At 49.2% G+C, this 20,734-nt stretch overlaps 1 protein-coding gene across 5 annotated transcripts; it reads right to left on the reverse strand.

The window, feature by feature from the left end:
- Positions 1-20: 20 nt before the first annotated feature.
- On the reverse strand, positions 21-19,008 carry LOC120898877 (ABC transporter G family member 20). Of its 5 annotated transcripts, none has more exons than XM_040305326.1 (12): positions 18,889-19,008; positions 16,043-16,502; positions 7,730-7,899; positions 4,280-4,576; positions 3,982-4,201; positions 3,445-3,830; positions 2,169-2,403; positions 1,730-2,094; positions 1,548-1,636; positions 1,298-1,474; positions 1,140-1,226; positions 21-1,066 (listed from the first exon to the last, which is right to left on the reverse strand). In XM_040305326.1, the coding sequence occupies exons 3-12, from the start codon at positions 7,837-7,839 to the stop codon at positions 855-857; spliced, it is 2,178 nt and encodes a 725-aa protein (XP_040161260.1). In that variant the 5' UTR covers positions 7,840-7,899; positions 16,043-16,502; positions 18,889-19,008; the 3' UTR covers positions 21-854. The 5 variants fall into 5 exon arrangements, with proteins under 5 accessions (XP_040161260.1, XP_040161262.1, XP_040161258.1 ...); XM_040305328.1 differs by having other exon boundaries at positions 855-1,066; positions 7,730-7,901; positions 16,046-16,502; XM_040305324.1 differs by having other exon boundaries at positions 855-1,066; positions 18,877-18,993.
- Positions 19,009-20,734: the final 1,726 nt, after the last annotated feature.

Raw genomic sequence — 20,734 nt, forward strand, 5'->3', positions numbered from 1 at the left:
ACCGAGACAAATGGGAGGCATTCTTTTGTATGCATTTCTGTTTATTTTTTCATTACATACCACAAAATAAGCAAAAAAACATAGTACAAACAGTTTCTTAGCCTAGGACACAGACTCTCCAACACGGAAACCTTACAGCTCTACCGGCTCTGCTATTCATACTGTACGCCCGCCCCTTTACTGCTAGATTGCGTCCTCTATCTCGGTTTTGGTTGCACAAACTTCCTTAGCTTTCTGCTCACTGTTACACATTTCTGCTTCTCGAGGATCGTTCGTTCCTCGCCGTCGTCCTATGACTAAGATATTACGTTACGCTAAGGAAGAGAAAACACAAAACCCAACACTGCTGCACGTTTGTAAGATTTGCGGCGCTGCGCCAAATGTATTGTGCAGCCGGCTAACAATATACAGTCCTATATATACAACAAACATTCACACGCGCTGATTAAATTAGCCAAATTGGGTCTCCTGTCCGGGAACAGGTCGGTGACCAGGTTGAGCAGATTGGGACATGGGGTTGGATTAGAAGCATTCCTATACAACCCGTAAACCCGTGCGTGTGCACATTCTTACTCGCTAGGGGGATTTTGGGGAGGGATCCGCCAGCACTCACTACTGCGAAGGATAAGGACACTTGGGGAAAGCAAGGGAATGGCAAGGGAAGGGAGGGATGCCAATGTAAGTGTTAGCCCTCTCCCGAAACCAGTGGCCTAGGGCGGGGCCTTTGGGGGATGCTACCCCACTGTTCCTTCGCCCCGGATTGGTATCAAATACATTAAATAATATCTATAGCTTTTACCAGAAAATGGTTCACCCTTAAATGGCCCCCATGGACCCCATAACGCCTTGCATGATCATTTCTTTATCTTCAAACCAAGCAGGCACAGCAATAGTAAGCTGATGATCCACACGCCGACCGCACCGTATCCCATGTAGACCTGCGAGTTGGTAATGCTCCAACCCTTCGTCAGGACGTTCCGCACCGCTATCGACGGGATGGTGAATGGGAAGCAGTACGCGACGTACTGCAGATACTGGGGCATGCCCTCCAGGGGCCACAGGATCCCTGCAAAGATGGTCGAACACGTAGCAAAGTAAGTACAGGCTCAATGGGGGCAATGGAGATCAGTAGCACTTACCGCACAGGATGATCATTGGGTAGAAGCTACCGGTCGCCATAAAGTTGGCGGTTGAGTGCGCATCACAAAAGATGGATATTAGAAGGCCTGCAATGGAGAATGGAGAAGATGAAAATCACTCATCCACTACTGCCAAGACAGCTTCCTGTACCACTTACCGTACAACATTCCCGCAAAGCCCAACAGCATCAGCAACCCGACCACCGTGATATTGCTTCCCTGGTTCTGGGCATCGAACAAGAAGGTGGCCAGCAGAATGATCTCTATGCACTGGAGCAGCATAATGGACGTCTGTGTGATGATGTGCGCAAGCAGCAGTTCCAGCGCCGTAATGCCTGCAGACAAATGGAAGGAGAAATAGTTCAATTGTTCCGCCCCATCCGTTCCACCACGGCTCGTCGTACGTACCGGCTACGATCGTCCGATCCCAAACACCCTCCAACCGGTCCGTGATGAAGATTGTGGCCGTAATTAGCGTGGCCAGAAAGAAGATCATCCTACACAATCAGGGGGAAAAAGCAACAAGCAAAAAACATAGAGAAGACACTCAAAAGTCTCGATTAACGCTCATTAACCCCACCAACACTTACGTCATAACGACGCCCGGTGCCATGAAGTCGGTAAACTCCTCGTCGAACGTGCCGTACACGGGCGTCTCGAACGTGATCGGTATGTTGGCTAGCTGCTTCGGCAGCCGGCAGTCGGTCATGAGGCTTTCCGCAAACTCCCGGTACGTCTGCAGCAGCTTCTTCTCGATGAAGAACGTGATCTGCTGGTCCGACTTGTCCAGGTACACCTTGATCTCGGACGTGTGGAACGAACCGTCGTCCGCGTCCCGCACATTGTCCCGCACGTCCTGCAGCGATTCGGTGAAGTTTTCGGAGAAGTGGATAAAGCCCAGGATCTTGCCCTTGCGTGCATCGCGGTACGCATCCTCGTACGTGTCGTAGTATTCCTGCATGGGAGTTGTGTGAGACGTTGTAAGACAAGGTTGCAAGCCATGAGATCGCGAATGCTACTGCCACCTACCTGTATCGCAACGCTCCGGTTAAGCTTCTCCAAAAACCTACACGACACCTTGTACAGATCACAGTCGTAGTCCTCGCGGTAGTAGGTGGTGATGAGCGACTCGTTGAAGCACTGCCGTATGTTGGTCAGCTCCTCGTTCACGATACCGAGCCGCAGATCTTTCGGGTTGCCGCCGACTGCGACGTAGAAGCTTACCAGCTGAAATATCGGATACAGGAACAGGAAGACCATCCCACTGTTTCGGAACGGGAAGCGGGGAGATTTCACCGAAAATGAAAAACCAAATGTTTCGATTAGTTTGCAACTAGCACCGGAACCATGCGTGGTCAGCGTAGACACGGAAGGTAGGTACGCGATCGCGATACGCGTCGAGGAGGATGATCTGTTGGACGATCGATGAAGCTAACGAGGTGTCGGTGGGCATTAATGAACGAAACGTGCTGTTGGTTGTCGCGGTCTACGTTCTACGTTCATGTTTCATGTACTGGTGTACCTGTACCTGTGGCGTCATCTAGAAGAGAGGGCTTAAGGGGTTTGGGAAACTAAATTTTCGTTACACAATTCTTTTTTATCATTTTGTAGGTCGAAATCATTACAACACGTTCAAAAGCGACTATGTTCAAGCGACATTGTTTAGTAAGGGAATTCTAATGTTGGTAACAGTAACTGTACAGGCGGGCGAATTTTATAAAAGCGTTGAAAGCACTTCTCTAATGTACACACCTTGCTTATGTCTTAATCAGTTTATATAGTCACAGTAAGGTAATAGGGGTTTAGTTGTTCTACGCGTCCAACAATGTATCAATCCGAGTAGTTAGCGCCATATTTACATGTCCAAGTGGTCTTAATTTCTGTGCAATGCAGTCCACAAAGTGCTAACGTAAAGGTGATTAAGATTTTGCCCCACAGTGCCCCAAATCGTCCTGTTTAACATAAGAAACCCCCCTCAAAACACACACACACAATTCCCACATGTGTCTTGTGTGTATCTGTTGATGTCCTGCAGAACAGTCCGTTGTTGCTTGACCGATGAAACGTTCTATGAGAGATGGATAATGGAGATGGCGATGAAATGTAGTACTACTGTCTAGTATCTGTTGTAAGCCACATTCAGTCTTCTCTTTCAAACCAGATCACACACACACACACACACATACACAATCACAAGCAAACACGTATAATTACAACAACCATGGAGAAAGGGCTTTAGCTAGCCCCGGGGCCTTGGGGCCTAACCGACTAACACGATGCCTGCCTAACTCCGTAAGCTACTCACGCCGGTTGTCGGATCATCTGCAGAAAGTTCTTCGACAGCAGTGCATTCATGCGCCGCTTGCTGGTGAAGCTGACCAGCTCCTTGATTGTGCTGGTGAGCGGTTTTCGCTTTTCCGCAAACAGGCCCCCGCCACCGCCACCACCGCCGCCGTCCTTGGCCTTCTGCTCGTTCGTCCCCAGCACTGGTATCACCTTCTTCAGGTCCTGGGCGCCAGCAATTGCCCGCAGCGTCGCCGTTTGGTGTGTCGTACGGTCGGCTTCCTCCGAAGGGCCGTGCTTCTGGCAGAGGTTAAGAAAGGCCTCCTCGAGCGACGTGCAGGAGAACCGCTCCAGGATGTTGATGGGCGAGTCCTCCGCCAGCAGAATGCCGTTACGCATCAGCCCGATCTGTTACGGTGAGGTGGTAAGAGTTGCGCAAGAGAGCTTTAGCTTTTGAGTGCTTGACACGAAGTTAAACGATCGATCGCTCCAGGGTGACGTTCTTGGGTTGATATGTCGTCCACTCTCCCCGCGGGGAGGGACCACAACGAGTACTTACAAAACCCGCCTGCTTGGCCTCCTCGATGTAGTGCGTCGTTATAATCACAGCCATTTTGCTTGTACTGGTCGTCTCGACCAGGTACTGCCATATCTTTTCGCGCAACAGCGGATCCAGCCCGACGGTCGGCTCGTCCAGTATGAGCAGCTCCGGCTCGTGCACCATGGCGGCAGCGAACGACACACGCCGCTGCTGGCCACCGCTACAGTTGCCAACGTACCTGAGGATCGAGAAAAACAGGGTACCGGTACCGTCACGCGAAGGCTGCAGATTGGTGTTAGCCATCACACACACTTACCGATCGTCACCGGGCAGCTCGAGCAAATGCTTCAGCAGTTTGTACCGCTCGCGGATCTTTTCCTTCGACATGCCGTATATTCGGCCGAAGTAGTAGATCGTTTCCTTGATGGTGAACTCCTCGACCAGCGCGATGTCCTGCGGCATGTAGCCGATCCGGGGCCCGGGTACGCCCGATCCGGCCGTGCCCGGTGTGCCCCCGAGCACGTTGATTTCGCCATCGTTGAGAAACTTTCGGCCGACGATGCAAGAGAGGAGTGTCGTTTTGCCGCAACCGGAAGCGCCGAGCAGCCCGTAACTGTGTCAAAGTAAGACGAGATGTTTCGTGAGAAAATTGGTTCAAAAAAGTTCAGATGAAAATGTTCTTCAATGATGTTCCTCGATCATTGTCCGATCACTTCCAACCGAAGCATCCAATGTCTGATCTGGCCGAGAAACCTTTTTCTAGACAACCTCGAGACAGAAAACGATCCTTCAAGGTATTTCTACAACCTTTTCAGTATCATTTTATGACAATTTCAGTCAGTGGTGTGACCTTCAGTGCTGCGGTGGTGTTGTCTGATAGCTCGTTGTCTCCTATCAATAACCAGCGGATCGCCATAATTGAAAGTGTTAAAAAGACGTGTAAACCATAAAATGTGCCCCAATCTACATCAAACTGCACTTAACAAGTCCACCAAACCAAGTCCAGCCTTTAACAACCGATCGGTCGCACGTGTTGGGCAATCAGCGGTAACCAAAAAATAGAAAATGACACTCTCGAACAGTCCGATCGATTAGAAGGAGGTCATAGGCTTTTAAAAAGCTTGCCACGGGCCAACGAAAGCAGGTTAGAAAACCCTAACCCAACCCCCAAGCAAGCGAGCGATTCAATACCTTTCCTCCTAGCCCGTCTCTGCGTGTCTCTCTGCAACGCGCAAGGTTGCAATACATTTTCGGTGAGTGTTTTCCTCAGGTTATGATTGTTTTTTGAGTGCTGCGAAAAATGCTAACCAACAATGTGTATACATTCTCTTGACGGTGACGAACTGCGTGGCCCGACACTTCACTAACGAGCGGTACAGTGCTGTAGTGGCAAAGTGGACAAGACGTTAGCTACCGTTACACGTGCGGCTTGTGCGGTGTTGTCTTGTACGACTTCCGTTGACGTTCACAAGACGAAGTAGAAAAAAAAACACACAGGACAGAAGCATTCACTCTTGTTTTTTTGGCAATTCACTTTTGGAACGTGAGCTGGAGGTTCTTTCTAGTTGCTGCTAGGGGAGGTTGCTGCATTACATTATCTCACGGTCTTACGCAGCGCGCCCTGCGATTTGAAATGGGTCAAAGCACCTTAACTGGAGCACCGGATGGCCGAAAGTGGCCGAATAATTAATGGCACCAACATTAATTAGCTACGACCCGGTGGGCTCGTTGTCACCTCCAGTGGTTGTGGTTGCGGCCGCATAAGAAGGGACATATTAATTCCCTTGATGTTGTGCAATGTCAAACAATGCATTCGGCATTACCACGAGTGACATAGGCGCGCGTGCGCTCGTAGTGACACAATTTGGGGTGGCACCGGCTCCATGCCTTCAAACGCGCGCGTGCCATGGGAAAACAGGTGGATTCAAATTGCTCTTGAAACATGTGGCTTTATGTCCACGGCTATCGATACCCGCCCGCTCGGTGGCGTGCAGTTAATTACGGAGAGCTCAGAACCCGTTTGACGTAGGCGAGATATATTAAATCTATCAATATTTTATACCGAGAAGCAACTTCCTTTGCCTTCTATTTTTTCCCCCCTAATTACCAGAACAATCATCATTAAAGTCTAGTTTTAGGCGCTCCCATTGCGCTGCATTCCTAAGCTCCCGCTGTTCCCAAACCCCTACCAAAATAAAAGGCCCCCCGATCTCCTGAAAGGTCTTCCCGAAAGGCCTAACCGGTTCTCTATGACACAGTGCCCACTCTATGGGGACCATAAATTGATACTCGCGCTCACCACACTTATGTAACCGTGGCTTTTGGCAACAAGAGAGCTCTCGAAAGAGCTGCGCATCGAATTGGGGAAGAAAACCGATCCATTCCCCCCGGCTCGGACAAATCAAATTGAATGTGATTGAATGTGTCTTCAGCGATGTCTGCCGTAGCTCGTAGACAGATGATCTTTTCGCTTCTTTTGCTGCCCACACACACACACACAGTCATGCCAGCCATGAAGCGCTCGGGCATGAATTTCTTTTTTGAGGTTACACTACGACCCATTCATCATTGGAGGCTTGTAACCGTTTGGCGTCGGCCATCTCCTTCGTACGACAACGGAGCGGGTGACTATCAGTCCGAAGGATGACGAAAGCGGTAAGATGCGGCGTATGTCACTGCGTCCATGGTGCATGGTACATGGCCTTGACATGGCGTACTTTTCACACCGGGAGATAGGTGTTACCTTTGCTGATGGATCTCTATATCCCTGACGACACGCACGCGGAAACACGTGAGGAGGTTGCAGGCAAACCCACACAAAACACAACACAGGCAACCTCATTCCAGTGTGTGGAAGGACACATCGTCACCATCGTCAGTATTTGCGCGGGAACTCCCTAAAAAGGAATGCTCAATGGTGTGTGGATAGGTCTCACATCGTAGCACAAAAGATTTAAAAAAAAGCTAGAGCATTGTTGCGTGATCTTCGCATTTGCGTACGAACTTGAGATCGAGATCCACTTAACGACTCCTAATGACGACTCCAGGCTGCGCGCTCGCTCGGAAGTCAAAGAACAACGTCTAGTGTAGGGCCACCCATTCTGAAGGACAAGTGAAAACCGCTTTCGCCCCCCTGTTATTATCTGATGATACTCCTTGGGCGCCCCTGCCTGTTGCTTTGGGCGTGCGTACCAAGCGAAAACAAGAAAGCGAGAACCAGACCGCCCCCATCACCCCTTACTGTCTGTTCCATCGGGTGGAGAACTTGTCGTTGACCATGAAACGACCCCAATGGCAAAGCCCGGATCAACGTGTGTGTCGTGTGTTCCGGCGCAGCAGTTTGACCTGGAGGACGTCCACTTGGTGTTCGATGTGCGCCCCGACACATCCTTGCCACTTGAACTTCGTCGAGCGTTAGCCTTGTGCGCATCCAATTTCCCAAGCGACCCCGGAACATCCATCTTGCTACAGCGCCTTTGTGCTCCCGTCCAGATTTCCCTTTTTCAAAGTCACCCAAGTAAGGGCCGCGTCTGCGAGTTCATTAAAAATTCCTACAACATCCACCACTGAAAACACGGACAAAGAGCGGTGTACATCCCTTTCGAAACCTGCCCGACCAGGTGTGCGTCTGTCTTCGTGTTACACAGGTAACAGATTGAAAGAATCTATAAAGTCTGTTGCTGTGCGCCGAGACTAGCGAAACGCTGGACATTCGTGGGGTGGACATTCGCCAACACCTGGGCCTATTCCCAGCCAGGCTACTTACATCGAGCCGCGGGTCACGCTCATGTTGAGATGATTCAGAACGATCTTTTTGTTGGGATCGTTCGCCTTGCCATAGTATTTGTAGCCGGATATCACTTCCACCGCAGTCATGTTGGAGCCGTTGTTGCTGTGTGTGTGTGCGTGCGCCTGCCGTTCTTGTCTGGGCCTCCCCTGTGGAAAGAGTTAAGAAAGCGAAGAAAAAAACAAAGATTAAGTTGCTGCAGGTTCAAGAAACTTATTTCAAGGGCACTTGTGCACAGAAGACAACGGACAATCAATACTGGATCTTAAGCAGGTTTGACAAATGGAAATAAAACTCATGACGCGTAATGGGGTTTTTTCTCTCTCGGCAATCATCAGGTCGGTTGAAGTGTTTTGGTGTACCTGGTTAGTATGTAATTGCACTGGTGCAGCCGTCAACAAACACTCACACACCCCCGTCACGGTGGTCAATATTGAATGCTATATATAAGCAGGCAAACATAGGTGGTAATAAAATCGGCACTTCTAAAACACTGCCTTAAGAAGCGAAACGTGATGCGTGTGTGTCGAGGTGTAGTTGATTAGTAAGCAGGTGTGATACAAACAACCTGATCGATTGAATCACAACGAATCCTTCTCTGCAACAGGGCGAGTTTGGGTTAGGTTCTACGACGTGGGTTAGGTTCTACGGCCACTGGACAAGGCTGGTTGTGTAATGTCGCGTATTTCGACAGAACGATATCTATTCCCCGGATCTGGACTGGGCGTCAATAGTGGGAAGACACATAAAAATATCTGGTCTAACGGAACCGGTGGGAGATTTTACGTGCGATTCTCTTTTAGCAGAGTTTCGTCGTTGGGGTTCGTCGTCCATTTGGGATTTCAATTTATTGAAATGAGATTCCTGATTGGTTCGGGAATAGGTTTTGGTATCGCCAAATGTGAAGAATTTCAGCTTCTGGCAGATAACTAACAAAGACCAACTTCAGAATCAATATAGAGTAGCGTGAGAGATTTAAATTCTCTCTTTCTTCTTCTTCTATTTTTCACCGTAAAATTGCTCGAAAACTGGTTTAATTCTTTTGAAGCTTAGTAGAGATGCTCTCCAGGGTACAGCAGACTAGAACTATCAGTAGATGAGAATCGATCAACATCTGGGCTTCTATGCATTAGACAACCGGGCTAACAGTTTGAGTCTCAAGTTAAAAGCTGTAGCTGTGGTTCAATTTCAATTTAATTTTAAATGCAACTCTAAATACAGGAAATGAACATGATCACCAGAATGCAAATGCACAATTGACATTGTACATGTTTATCCTTCCCTATGCCGGTTATTATTTATCATCGCAAAATGTCATCGCAGGGTAATGGCAGCTACCGGCAGCGGTCTGGCTTGATCGCCTAAAACAAATAGTGTTTAAAACACTCAGCTTGGTCTTCGTTTTTTCATCCTTCAACCCGATTGCTGATGTGTTCGCCGTCTTTCCGTTGGCATCGAGCATCGTTCATGCCCAACCTGTCAGTCCGGTTTTGCTCCCGGTATGCCCATTCTGGTGAGAATCTTGGAAACATTGGAACAAAATCCGGACGCGCAGACAGCCCGTGCAGTAGCCTTCGGCGCGCGCGCACAGCTTCAAACACACCGCCGGCTTCGATGGCAAGGGTCATTAACCAGGTGGGGACCCTACTAGGTCAACGAATTCAACCCCCAACGCGCAGCGAACAGTGGGCAGAGGTTTCGTGGCCTCGATTCGTAGGCTCTGAGGCTGTAGCGAAAATGCGTAGCAAAAGCAAAATCGCAAATACGCCCCACCGCCAAAAACAAAACAAAAAAATGAAAGAAGACGCCGATACTATCGCAAGGAAAGCGAAAGACGACAACTCACTTTCGGTGTGCCAAAAAAAAATCGCATTCGTAGAGGCATCGCAACAGGCCCACACGCGTAACACGAATGCTGGCACGCGTAGTAGTAGTAGTAGTAGCTGCGACGGCGGCCAGTTGTGAGGAAAGCGTTTTTCGCATTACGTTTGCGGGCCGGCGAAGATTTCACGTTCACTTTCGTTCACCTTCGGCGAAGATCGGTGGAAAAGCGAAACGCCCGTCATGCGTGATCCAGTTTCAAAGCCCGGGCTGGCTGGCTGGACCGGGCTCTCGTCTGCGACCCGCTCGGGTCGGGTGGAACACATTCCTCTACGCAGACTCTACTCAGAGCACTACACTTGTCGGGTGGGATCTGTGACTGTAACAAAGAGCAGCGCAAACAACCAAAACGAAGATGACGCTAATGGCTTACAGCTCGGCAAACAGATGACGGCGATGTAGGCCTCTTGCTCTTGCTCCCAAGTACCTCGGCTCGGCTTGTCGCCGAGCATTCGCAGTGCCAACCTCACCTTTCGCAAACAATTGGCAGCGGGCAAATCCAGGCGCTCCGAGGTAAACAATCGTTCTCGAAACCGTAGCACCGAGCGGTTGGCAGGCCTGTGTCGTGTGGCGCACAGGCCACACCGGGCTTATGTAAGTGATCGCGCCCAATCAATCCAGACCGTGTGCGTGTGTATGTGTGTGTGTGTGTATACGGCGGAGCTATGTCGAAGTGGCACATCTGTACGATCGATCGGTCGGATGATGTAAGTGTCCAGTGATGCTTCTCCAGTGTCTCAATTTTTGCCCTCTCTGTCGCTCTTTCTGTATCGCTCTTTCCATGCGGTTCGTTTCTTGTACCACCTGAAGATCACCACAACCTGCCGGAATGTGGAGGATCACGTCCAAAGTGTAGTGCACGGCGGTACGCCAGCACCAAGACCTTGCCTGTCCTGTCGTTGGCGATTAATGAAGCACACACCGAGCATAATCGCACCGTTCAAGGTCACACACTTGTGCGGCGGGAGTAACTTCACCTCACATTAACCAAACGGTTACCCCCCGGTTGCCGGGGCGGTAAGTACGTACGCACCGCCTAACCTCAGGTCCTAACCCCACGACGGGCGCCCTTCCTTGCTCGCCACGATGCACGCACTTTCACAAGGACAAATCTGACAGCTCGATCGATCGATCATATTGGGCCGATCCTGTCCCGCAGTGCTTCCAGGGGTTGCTCTCTACCGTGCAACGATGCTGTTCGCCACTCTTTCTCTCTCTCTCAAGGGTACTCAAGGCTTCCAGTTTGTCGCATCGATCGTGGCAAGTAAAATCTCGTTTGATTGGTGTTTTTGCTCCGCTGCAAACGGATATGCAAATTTGAGGATCGCATGGATCGCCCCACACCACCCAACCACAAAACAGGCGGAATGAAAATCGCGACCGATCCACACACACACGCACACATTTTTCACGCAACACGTAATCATGGCTGAATTTATGCAATAGAAAAGCGGTTATAATTGGTACAGCAACGGATGATGGACCATCAGGCGCAGTAGTAGTAGTAGTGGTAGTAGTGGTCTCAGTAGTAGTCGCACTCTTACCGCCCTCCCTGCGGCGATGATTACTATACACTGCGCACCGTTTCTCTTCTGCCGCACTTAATTGGTTCACAGTTCACTCGCGCGATTGCGCCATCCTCTCGTTACCGGCGATCGGTCACTGATCGGTGTGTGTGTGTGTGTGTGTGTGTGTGTGTGTGTGTGTGCGTGTGTGTAAGTGCTTTTGTATGTACACCATGTACAGCGTTGCTGGGGGGTTGTCACAAGGGTGATTAGACGCCAATACAAGGTGGCTGGTCACCCTGAAGCCGTCACCAGCCTGAGGAAGGAGTGAAACGATCGTGCACCACCACCACGGTGCGGCGAGTGGCTTTGCAAAATCCTGTCCAATTTCCAAATCCAAAATCAATCCAAACCACCACTGCCGCTCAATGCCAACGCGTTGGTCATCTACCCGCTCAGAACGCAATCCGGCGTTGCGTTCTCCAGGGAGCCTTTTTTTTCGTTGTTGCTGCTGCTGCCTTAGAACCGGCTTTGCACTGGGGGTCGCTATGCGATTGCACAAACTCGCTGCTTCCATTGAAGTTCATTTACTTCTCGCACCGGTTCACCTTCAAAAACAACAGCGAGCCCTAGAGCGGCAACCCTTACCCGCACGGACGGTTGGTTGGTCACCACGAGGAAAACATGCGTGTGTGTGTGTGTGTGTGCGCCTCAAGTCCTTAAATACGGTGCACACGTATAGTGCAGGCAGTGCAATGCACAACATCCGATTGGTCATTCCGATCGACCGATCCGATCGGTTCGATTCGGAAATCGCACTTATGGTGGGTTTGTTTCTTTTTTTTTAATGAACCAACTTTTTATGCAACTATTGGCGCTCGAGAATGCATGTTTAATTGTTTAATTGTTTATTGTATTTAAGTGATTGGCCAAACAAGTGGCCTTATCAATGAATTAAAGCTAGAAATTAAATAACTAACACAAAGAGCAGGTTAAACGCAGTGTACAATGTCAAGACGGATCAACAGAATCTTGTAAGTTGGTGCCAGTCAAATGAAGTGTAACGCTGGTTAAATTTACGGGCCATCGCAGTCATAGGGTCGTTCTCGCTGTATGCACGTCTTGTAAGGTCAGTTCTTATTAGTCTGTAGTTACGGAACACTCTAGGAGGGACATTTATGTTGACTCTAGCCAGAAGTTCTGGCAAATCTATCTCACCGACAATAAGTTTGGACATAAACGTACATTGGGCATTATCACGTCTCCTAGCAAGTGTGTCCAGACCAAACAACAAACAACGAGTATGATACGATGGACGAGGGGCTACATTACGCCACGGAGTGAAGTGTAGGACAGCACGTGTAACTAACTCTCTTTTGGACAGCTTCTATCCTATTGGACCATACACTAGATAACGGACACCAAACTGTAGAACTAACCTCGAGGATAGAACGAACATAGGACTTACACAGAGTTAACAGAGTGAGGTTATGTTCTTGATATGGTAATTAAACTCTTTTTTTTTTCAAAATCATTCCAAGTTGCAATTGTAAGCAAAAGTGATGAAAAGAATGCATTGTCGTTAACAGCAATTAAAACATTTTTATTCATATTTAATTATCGATCAATCAGCTCCACGCGATTGAGTAGGGCGCACCGATTAAACGTTGCCTGATGTATCATTAATTCTTAGAGAAGAATTTTAATCTGTTTATTGCTTCATCAATCTTATACCCCTTTAGAATGATACGTTGTGATATGCGCGATAAAAGAGCACGGTTACCGCACACTTTCGTACCGCTTCTTATGTAAGCGTGACGCACAATTCCGGCCATTTACGGTTTAGGAGCTGGTTCAAACGGGCAGCAAAGAGCAATCAAAAGGGGCGTGTATATTATCGACTAAACATCAATTTAAAAAACCATCCAATGTGTGTGTGTGATCAGTGCACAAGTTTCAGTTCTAATTCGCACGCCATGAAATTAGCGTTCCTTTCCGCCGATGCGTAAATCAAGAGGCGTTCTTACATCGCAATGCGCGATCGCGGTGCGCATGATTGCATTCTCGGTGCGCAGCTGGAGCGTTGCATACATTGAGATGCGCAAACTCCCACACCCTTCCGCGTCATGTGTTGGCCAAGATTCGTGTTGACAAATATTGAAATAACTCATTTACGACCGCTCCGCATGGTCCCCACATTTGGCTGTCGGCTCTTCTACCCGCAACAGGCGACGCAACAGCGAGCATCGACACGATTACTCCGTGACACACTTTACTGGCTCGCGGACAAAAAAAAAGGAGGCTGTTTTCCGGGACGACGAGAGTGGTGCTCGTATCCGTGTGTGCTTGCGTGTGTGTGCCCGAGCGCGGGAAAACCTTACTTCAAGATCACAACACCCGTTCGCTTAGCCCCGTTGCGTACCGGTATTTCCAGTGCCCGTTGCGGCGGGCGAAGAAACCAAAGCCGGCCAAAAATAGGAATAAAAATCAAAAGTGAATAGAAACCGGTCGCCTACGTTGATAGCGGCCACCACCAGACACCATCGCTATGGATCGGTATGGTGAAAATCGATCCACCCACGGCATTTTGGGATCGATTGGGTGGGGGTTGGAGTTGGAATTAGGAGCATCGGTGTTCGGGGTGCACGGTTTCGGTAATTGAAGCTCAAAAGGCTCAAAGAGGACCTTTCTTACCCACTCTGCTCCCGCCCTGCACGGCAAGGTGTCTGACCTCTCGATTAGTTCGAGCAGCCGCAAATGCTATCATTAAACAGATGCCGAAAGGGCAGAGGCCTTCGCTTAGCTGATCAACCCTGGGCGCAGTTGAAAAACAAAGCAAAAAAACAGGCAGCAGGCGTAATTACATGTGAGTGCTTACTCCACGAACGAACGAACGAACGAAAAAAATACGCTTATGGGGAACCAAAACAACATAGAAACGGTTGTCTATGCGGTGGCAATTTTGGGGAATTGATAGATCGAACGGATTGATAGCGGCTTGCGGATTGATGGGCTTTATCCGGCAGAAATGGTGAACAATAACGAGCGGGCCAGATCGCAATTTCCACTTTTCACCACAATCAGCCAGCAAACGAAATTGTGCGGAATAATTACCATTACCCTTTCCGCAACCCCTTTTACTCTCCGCAAACTTTCAATTATCTTCAAATCAGCTGATTGAACCAACCCTAATGTACCCCCAAACAATCCCAGCTCTACACACTACATGGGCGCAATAGATTAGCCGTGTCGGTAGACTGATCGCTAACCATTTCCGTCACACTATCAGCGGAAAACATCGCACCAATTCTACCTGAAAACAAACACACAACGCCAAAGCATTTTGGCTTAAATGCTTTTTTTTTTGTTATTTACTCCTCCCTTAATGCGCATCATGCTCACGATCATTAATGTGTGTGCGCGCGCGCGCGAGCGATCATACTTGCGCTCCGTCGAGCAGCGTACACACGCTGCTTGTTGCTGTTGCTGCTGGTGCCTCGGTATGACATTCGCGCAACAACGAAACACGCCAAAAAGCCGATGTCCTCTGAGTGGCCATTTCATTGCCTCCCACCACGGGCGGGCTGAGCGTTTGGAGGCACGCTTTCCGAATCCGTCCGAGCTGCCTTGACGCGCTGGCGTGTCTGTGCGTGCGTGCGTTGCCGTGTGCACCCGCTGCACGTTGTCATAACAGTTTTCAGCTGTGTCGCGGGCTGTGTGTGTGTGCTGCCGCTGTTGGCATGCGTTGCATCACACGAGTACGGTTGGCAAGGCCACCGGGGTTTTGCTAAGAATAAGAAAGCCCGAAGAAATCGCACAACCTCCTTGCCGGTGTGGATCGATTTGCAGCTTTTGGTGGTTGTTGCTGCTTGGCTGCGGTCGCATTCGCGTTGTTCATTATCCCCCAAGCAAACCCGGTTTCTCTTTCAACAGCTATTGTGTCGTTTGCAGAGGCTGCGATCATCGAATGCTCTGCTGTTTTTTTTTTGTTCACCTGCGTTAAGCAAATTAGTAGCGAGCCACACAACATTTGCATCAAGAATGCTCCACCAAGACACAATTTAAGATGCATGTTAAATAAATGTAAATGTAAATTTTCATATGAATTTAATTCGTAAACAATAATGTTCAGCCAAAGTCTGTCTGTTCAGAAAGACTGCAACAGCTAAGTAAAAGTGACGAACTCGCTATTATCGAGCAACATGTGAAAGACTTCAACAGCTACTCTAAAGACCCGAACCCCTACTAATCTATCAAAATACAAAAGACTTTAACAGTTAATTGTAGGTGACGAACCCCGCATTTATATAGCAGAATATGAAAGACTTCAACAGCTAAAGCGACGAACCTCGTAAAATCAGAAAAAAATTGTACTGTTTGCCACTTCAAACAATTTGTAGCAAAGCGCATAAAAGCGACGAACCCGACCAACCCGACGATTCCATCAGTTGCAATATTATCTTTCAATCCCACGTTAAAAAAGACTACAACAAAATGGCAGGAGACACACTACTGACCATTATCAGTTCAGCACGCCTGGTCAAAAGCGTACACATTGTGCCACATTCCACTCCGCGCGCTGATAAAACCGGGCGCGACCACCAAAGGACAACGAACGGTGAAATGGGACGGGCATCGAAAATCGGGACACAAACCGGACCACGGCACCAATGGAGAGAGAGAAGGGAGAAATAAAAAACTAGTTCAAGTTTAACCGATCCCCCCTCACGATCACGCTCACGATCACACGCTGTGTGAGTAGGTGGCAGTAGGTGAAGTAAAAAAATAAAAGGCTGTGGTGAGATGGTATACATTGCCTTGTTTGCTCCCTTTCCTTCCCTTTAAAAAGTGTGTATGTGGTGGTAGTAGTTGTTGATGCTGTTGTTAATGCTATTGATTGGTTTACCTTTTTTTTTCTCTCGCTGCGTTAGTAGCGGCTGTGATTAGGCACGGGTGCGGATCGAGGAAGGGTGCGGTGCAAAAGTGTGATGAAAGCGGGTTGGGGGCTTCGCCACACGTTGTAGCAGCCGCCTTCCCTTGTAGTGAGCACGCGCGTTTGCAAGCCTTTTTAGCACGGGGTGTTTTTTTTCTTCTTTTCCTTCCTCCTCTTCTGCTTCTCCTACACACTACCGCCGTTCAACTAGATAGGCACACGGACGCCGTTCACCTTCACTTTCAACGAGGAGGTTCGCGGCACTAGCACATACACTGCACGCACATACAAACACACACTGGACACAGAAAACACACACTTACACACTGTTCTGCCGCTTACGCCTAATCCCCGTCACTTGGGCACGGTTTTAGTGGCCTGGAGGGAGAGTGTTAGTTGGTAGTAGCTGGCTACCTGGCTGGCGGCTACCTGGCTGCTCGCGATAGTGACGATAGGGAACAAAGGCACAACAACGTTAAAACTACAGTTAAACCATCGCTCGGCCGGGGACAACTGTCGGCGCGAACGCGTGCTCGTCTGCCGACGCTTCCTCTATTTTTTTTTGTGGTGCGCTTAAAGCGTGTTTAATGTTATTGTTTCTCTTTCTCTCTGTCTTTTCTTAAACTGTCTTGTATTTGTTTGCTTTGCGTGTCGGCGGTGGTTTATCGCGTGCGCGCGCGCTCTCGCTTCGTCACCGCGAGAGCTGTAAAAAAAAGAAGCACGCTCGCCGCGGTCGCGTTGTTGTCGGTTGCTTCATTCAAGAAATTAGACAATATTCACTTATGTAACGTCATCTCGCGTAGCGCAAAAGGAAAGAGCATTATGTAGTAAATATCGTCTCGATCGTCTCGATCGGGCGCGAACGGGGGCTGAAGAAGATACGCACCACCGTCTGCCTTCTGCCGCCGTCTCCGACTGTCTGCAGCGAAAGGAGAGGGGTAAAATACAGCCCCCCACCCCCCACAGCCCAACGACCACCGAAGAGAAGATGTGTACGGCGATGATAACGCTCTCCCCTTTGGTTTGGGCGGGCAACCCCCCAAAAAAAACAAAACCAAACCAGAGGACAAAAAGTGGAACACACAGCTCAGTGAGCGTGTACACGAGGTCGTGAAAAGTAGGCGTCGGGGCAGAGATGGAGCAACAGACATTTACATAAAAAAAGAACATAAGGAGGGGAAAGAAAGGCACCAGCAATTATTGTGCCCCGGCGCATAATTGAGAAATAAAATTGTATTACATAAAATCGAAGATGCAAGAGGAGAACACATTTTAATCGCATTTAAGTAGCAAATTTTAAAGAATTTTAACAAATAAGGAAAAAAGGAGAAGTCGAAAACTCAAAACACGCAAACGAAACGCGAATCGCCGGACACACATCAAGATTGATCTCGAAAATGCTACACCGACGACGTTCACAAAGAAAATTCACTTTTCCCTCCATCTCTCCGTTTGCGCTGCTTCGCGCGCGTTTTAAAAATAGCTTCCAACGATGCGCTTCGCGATCATTCTCGGCATGTTGCCTTTTCGTTCGTTTCAAAATATGCAAAGCGGGTGTGTGTGTGTGTGTGTGTGCATAATTATGTTAGCAGTCCTGTTGCCTTCTCGCTTGGCGTTACATTGCCGAACGCGATACAACCGGATTTGTACAACTTCTCGTTCCGTTAGTTGCCGTGTGCCGAGCAAATTCACGGTCACACCGCACCGAGCCACAACAAATTCGTTGCTACATTTTTATGCGTTTCTTGTTTCTGTCCTTTCCATTTTCATCCTGCAAACTGCATAATGGTGGAGTGAAAAGTGTTTAAAAGAAGAAAAAAAACAATCCTTCTCGATTGATCTGCTCACTTTCGGCGATGTTCGGGGGTTCGTCGCTTTTCTCCACACACGCTTTTCGACACACGTCATCGCACAACGCGTCAACCCGCGACAATCACCACGACTCGGCGCGAGATAAATGGTGCACACACACACACACACACACACACACACACACACACACACCGCATTCTGCGCGCTTGAACGAGCTGGCAAGAAATGCAACCGCAACCGAGCCACCGCCACCGAAACGACAACAAACGACCAAACTAAACTAGGCCGAGGCCGCGGTCCCTGGGCCGGCGGAGTGCAAGCAAAAATCAACACTCGTACGAGCAGGGAACCAAGGGGGGGGGGTCAGCTCGCGTGCTTTATACGCACAGCCCCGAGTTCCCCCGGGGGAAAAGTATCTATCCCCGAAGAAAAAGGCGACTCAACTTCATCCTTCGCTCCCACAGGTTTACGGGGTGGTGCGGGAAGCGAAGGTCCCTACCGATCTACCGCCTTCCCCTTTGTGTAAGAGGTTGCGTGTATGCTAAACTGGAGCCACCCAAGGGGAGGGCGGAGAGGGAAACCGTTAGCTCATTTCTTCATCGATTTCGGTTCGATTAGGAACGAACGTCGCCCCGCGTGCCCGTCGCAGGGTTCACGCAAAAGGGAGCATTTGTCTTTCAAACCCCTTCCCCCATTATGCTGGTGCCTGGATCAGGTCGGCACTTCCCAAACGGTGGTCAGTTCTTTTTAGCCTTGCGATGACGACGAGAGTTGGTTGGTTGAGAAATTGCACAATCTCCTGAGGGCAAAAACACACAAACAAACAGAGCGATCGGATACACCAAACAAAAATCCAAAATCCATTTCACCCGGCACTCGCATCACGCACGCATTCACATTTTCCAACAAACAAACAAAAAAAGCAATTAATAGCAAACACCAGAAATAAAAAACAATAATCTTAAACACACGCAATGTTCTGTCGAATTACACACAGGTGCACGTACAGTCACAGTCACAGGAGAGTTTGATAAGAACGCGGCGGGACACGTGTGCAACTGTTCAGCACGGACGGCGAGCTGTAACTGAAGCCTGCCCGGGTCGCTTGGACAACGGTGGCTGGCGTGCAGTGTAGTGTCTCCCACCAGCTCGCGGCGAACCACGAACCAGCAACGCAGCAGGCAGGCAGGCAGGTCGGTCGGTCGGTCGGGTCCGCTCGTCGGTTGCTGTTGGTTACCTCATCGCGCGGTTTCTTCGGGCGCGCCTGTTGCGGGAAGAGCAAGACCGCCCGAAAAGTGATCCGATATGCCGGGACGGGGCCTGGAGGAATTGTGTACGTGTGTGTTTATGTGTGTGCCTGTGCGTATGTTGGACACAACTGGTAGCATCCAGCATAACACAGAACAGTGGGGCGGCGTATAGACGGGATGCCAAAACCGATTATTGCTCACATTCTCTTGTATACTCTCTCTCTCTCTCTCTCTCTCTCTCTCTCTCTCTATCTATCTATCTCTCCCTTTGGCAGCTTATGTTGTGTATGTGTTTGTACTGATCGTTTTTTTCTTCTATTTTACAGTCATTTTTCTCTCTCCCGTGCTGATGCTGATTGGTACCTTTTTCGGGCTTCTCATTGTGTTTAATGTTTGGGGTGGTTTCTTGCCCCGTTCCCTGAGCACAGGATGCTGAGGGGGGGGGGGGTAATGTGGCATCGATCGATTGGTAAACACGTCTTCTTCAATGAGTCGCATGTGCGGCTCACAGTTAGTGCTGATGAATTACCCCCTCCCACCCCGAGCTGTTGTTGTTGTTGTTGTCCAACTGTTGCCTTCTCGGCTTGGACTAGGGGCTGACTACTCTCTGCCAAGGCTGTGCCGAACGATGGTTTGGGGGGTATTGGGGGCAGCAGTAAGTGTTAAATTACATTGAAGCACAATAATTATTTCATCAACATCCTTCTCCTAATCCATCATTCCAAATGGCAGGGTGGGTGATGACGATGCCGACTCGCCGATCGACGATCAGTGGTCTGCAAGGGGAGAGAGAGGGGGGGGGGTCAACAAACGGCAAACGAGATGACCGCTGCACGCTGGTGGACGCCGGGAGTAGAATTCTGCGACCGTCCTCTAACGTGTCCAAAAATTGCACGACTCCAATGACACAGAGGCGACGAACGGTGTTCGAAGTGCTGCTGCTGCTGCTGCTGATCATCATTAGTTGCCGTTTTGCTTTCGCTTCGTCCTTCAAACGCAGTCCGGGTGTTGTGCGGTACCCGCGGTTCGCGTTCGGAATGCTTTGTCCTTCCATGGACCCATAACCCCGCCCCCCCCCCCTCTCCCAACCCCTTGCACCAAAGATGGTAAAGCAAGTATTATTTTTCAAAAGGATGTTCTCGAAACAAGAAGAAAAAGGAAAGCTTCCAGCACGCTCACGCGTATGCAGATGCGAAACCACACTCGAGTGTGTGTGACGTAGACGTTTGCGATCGTTTGCGTGTGTGAAATGATTTGCATGCCAATATTGCCAATCGCAGATCACGCAGTTAAGATACTAATGGTGGGTATTTCTCATTCTACCTGTCACGTCAATACGAATGCGTTTAAAAAAAAGTATAAATTTATTGGGTGGATTAAGGTGGATCTTCGTTTCCGGGGCTGTGTGACGTCAGTTGCGGGTTTGGCGTTGGTCTACTATTCAAGGATTTTATGATCTTTTTTGCGAAGTAAATATAAATGAGTATTTGCGCGAGTTATAAATGATTAAGGAATATTCAAATTTCTTATAAAAAGCTATTATTTTTTTGCAAGATAGGATATTGGGAAGTGCGATGGGATCAGCTTCAGGGATCAGTCGGGG

Source organism: Anopheles arabiensis, chromosome 2 (assembly GCF_016920715.1).
Source record: "Anopheles arabiensis isolate DONGOLA chromosome 2, AaraD3, whole genome shotgun sequence".
NCBI lineage: Eukaryota > Metazoa > Arthropoda > Insecta > Diptera > Culicidae > Anopheles > Anopheles arabiensis.

Excerpts from the sequence above, each read along its gene's own strand:
- LOC120898877 (XM_040305326.1), bottom strand. The coding sequence starts at position 7,839 with ATGACTGCGGTGGAAGTGATATCCGGCTACAAATACTATGGCAAGGCG. Across the intron at positions 4,202-4,279 it reads GAGCTGCCCGGTGACGATCG|GTACGTTGGCAACTGTAGCG; the intron begins GTAAGTGTGTGT and ends CTCGATCCTCAG. Across the intron at positions 3,831-3,981 it reads AGGCCAAGCAGGCGGGTTTT|ATCGGGCTGATGCGTAACGG; the intron begins GTAAGTACTCGT and ends TCACCGTAACAG.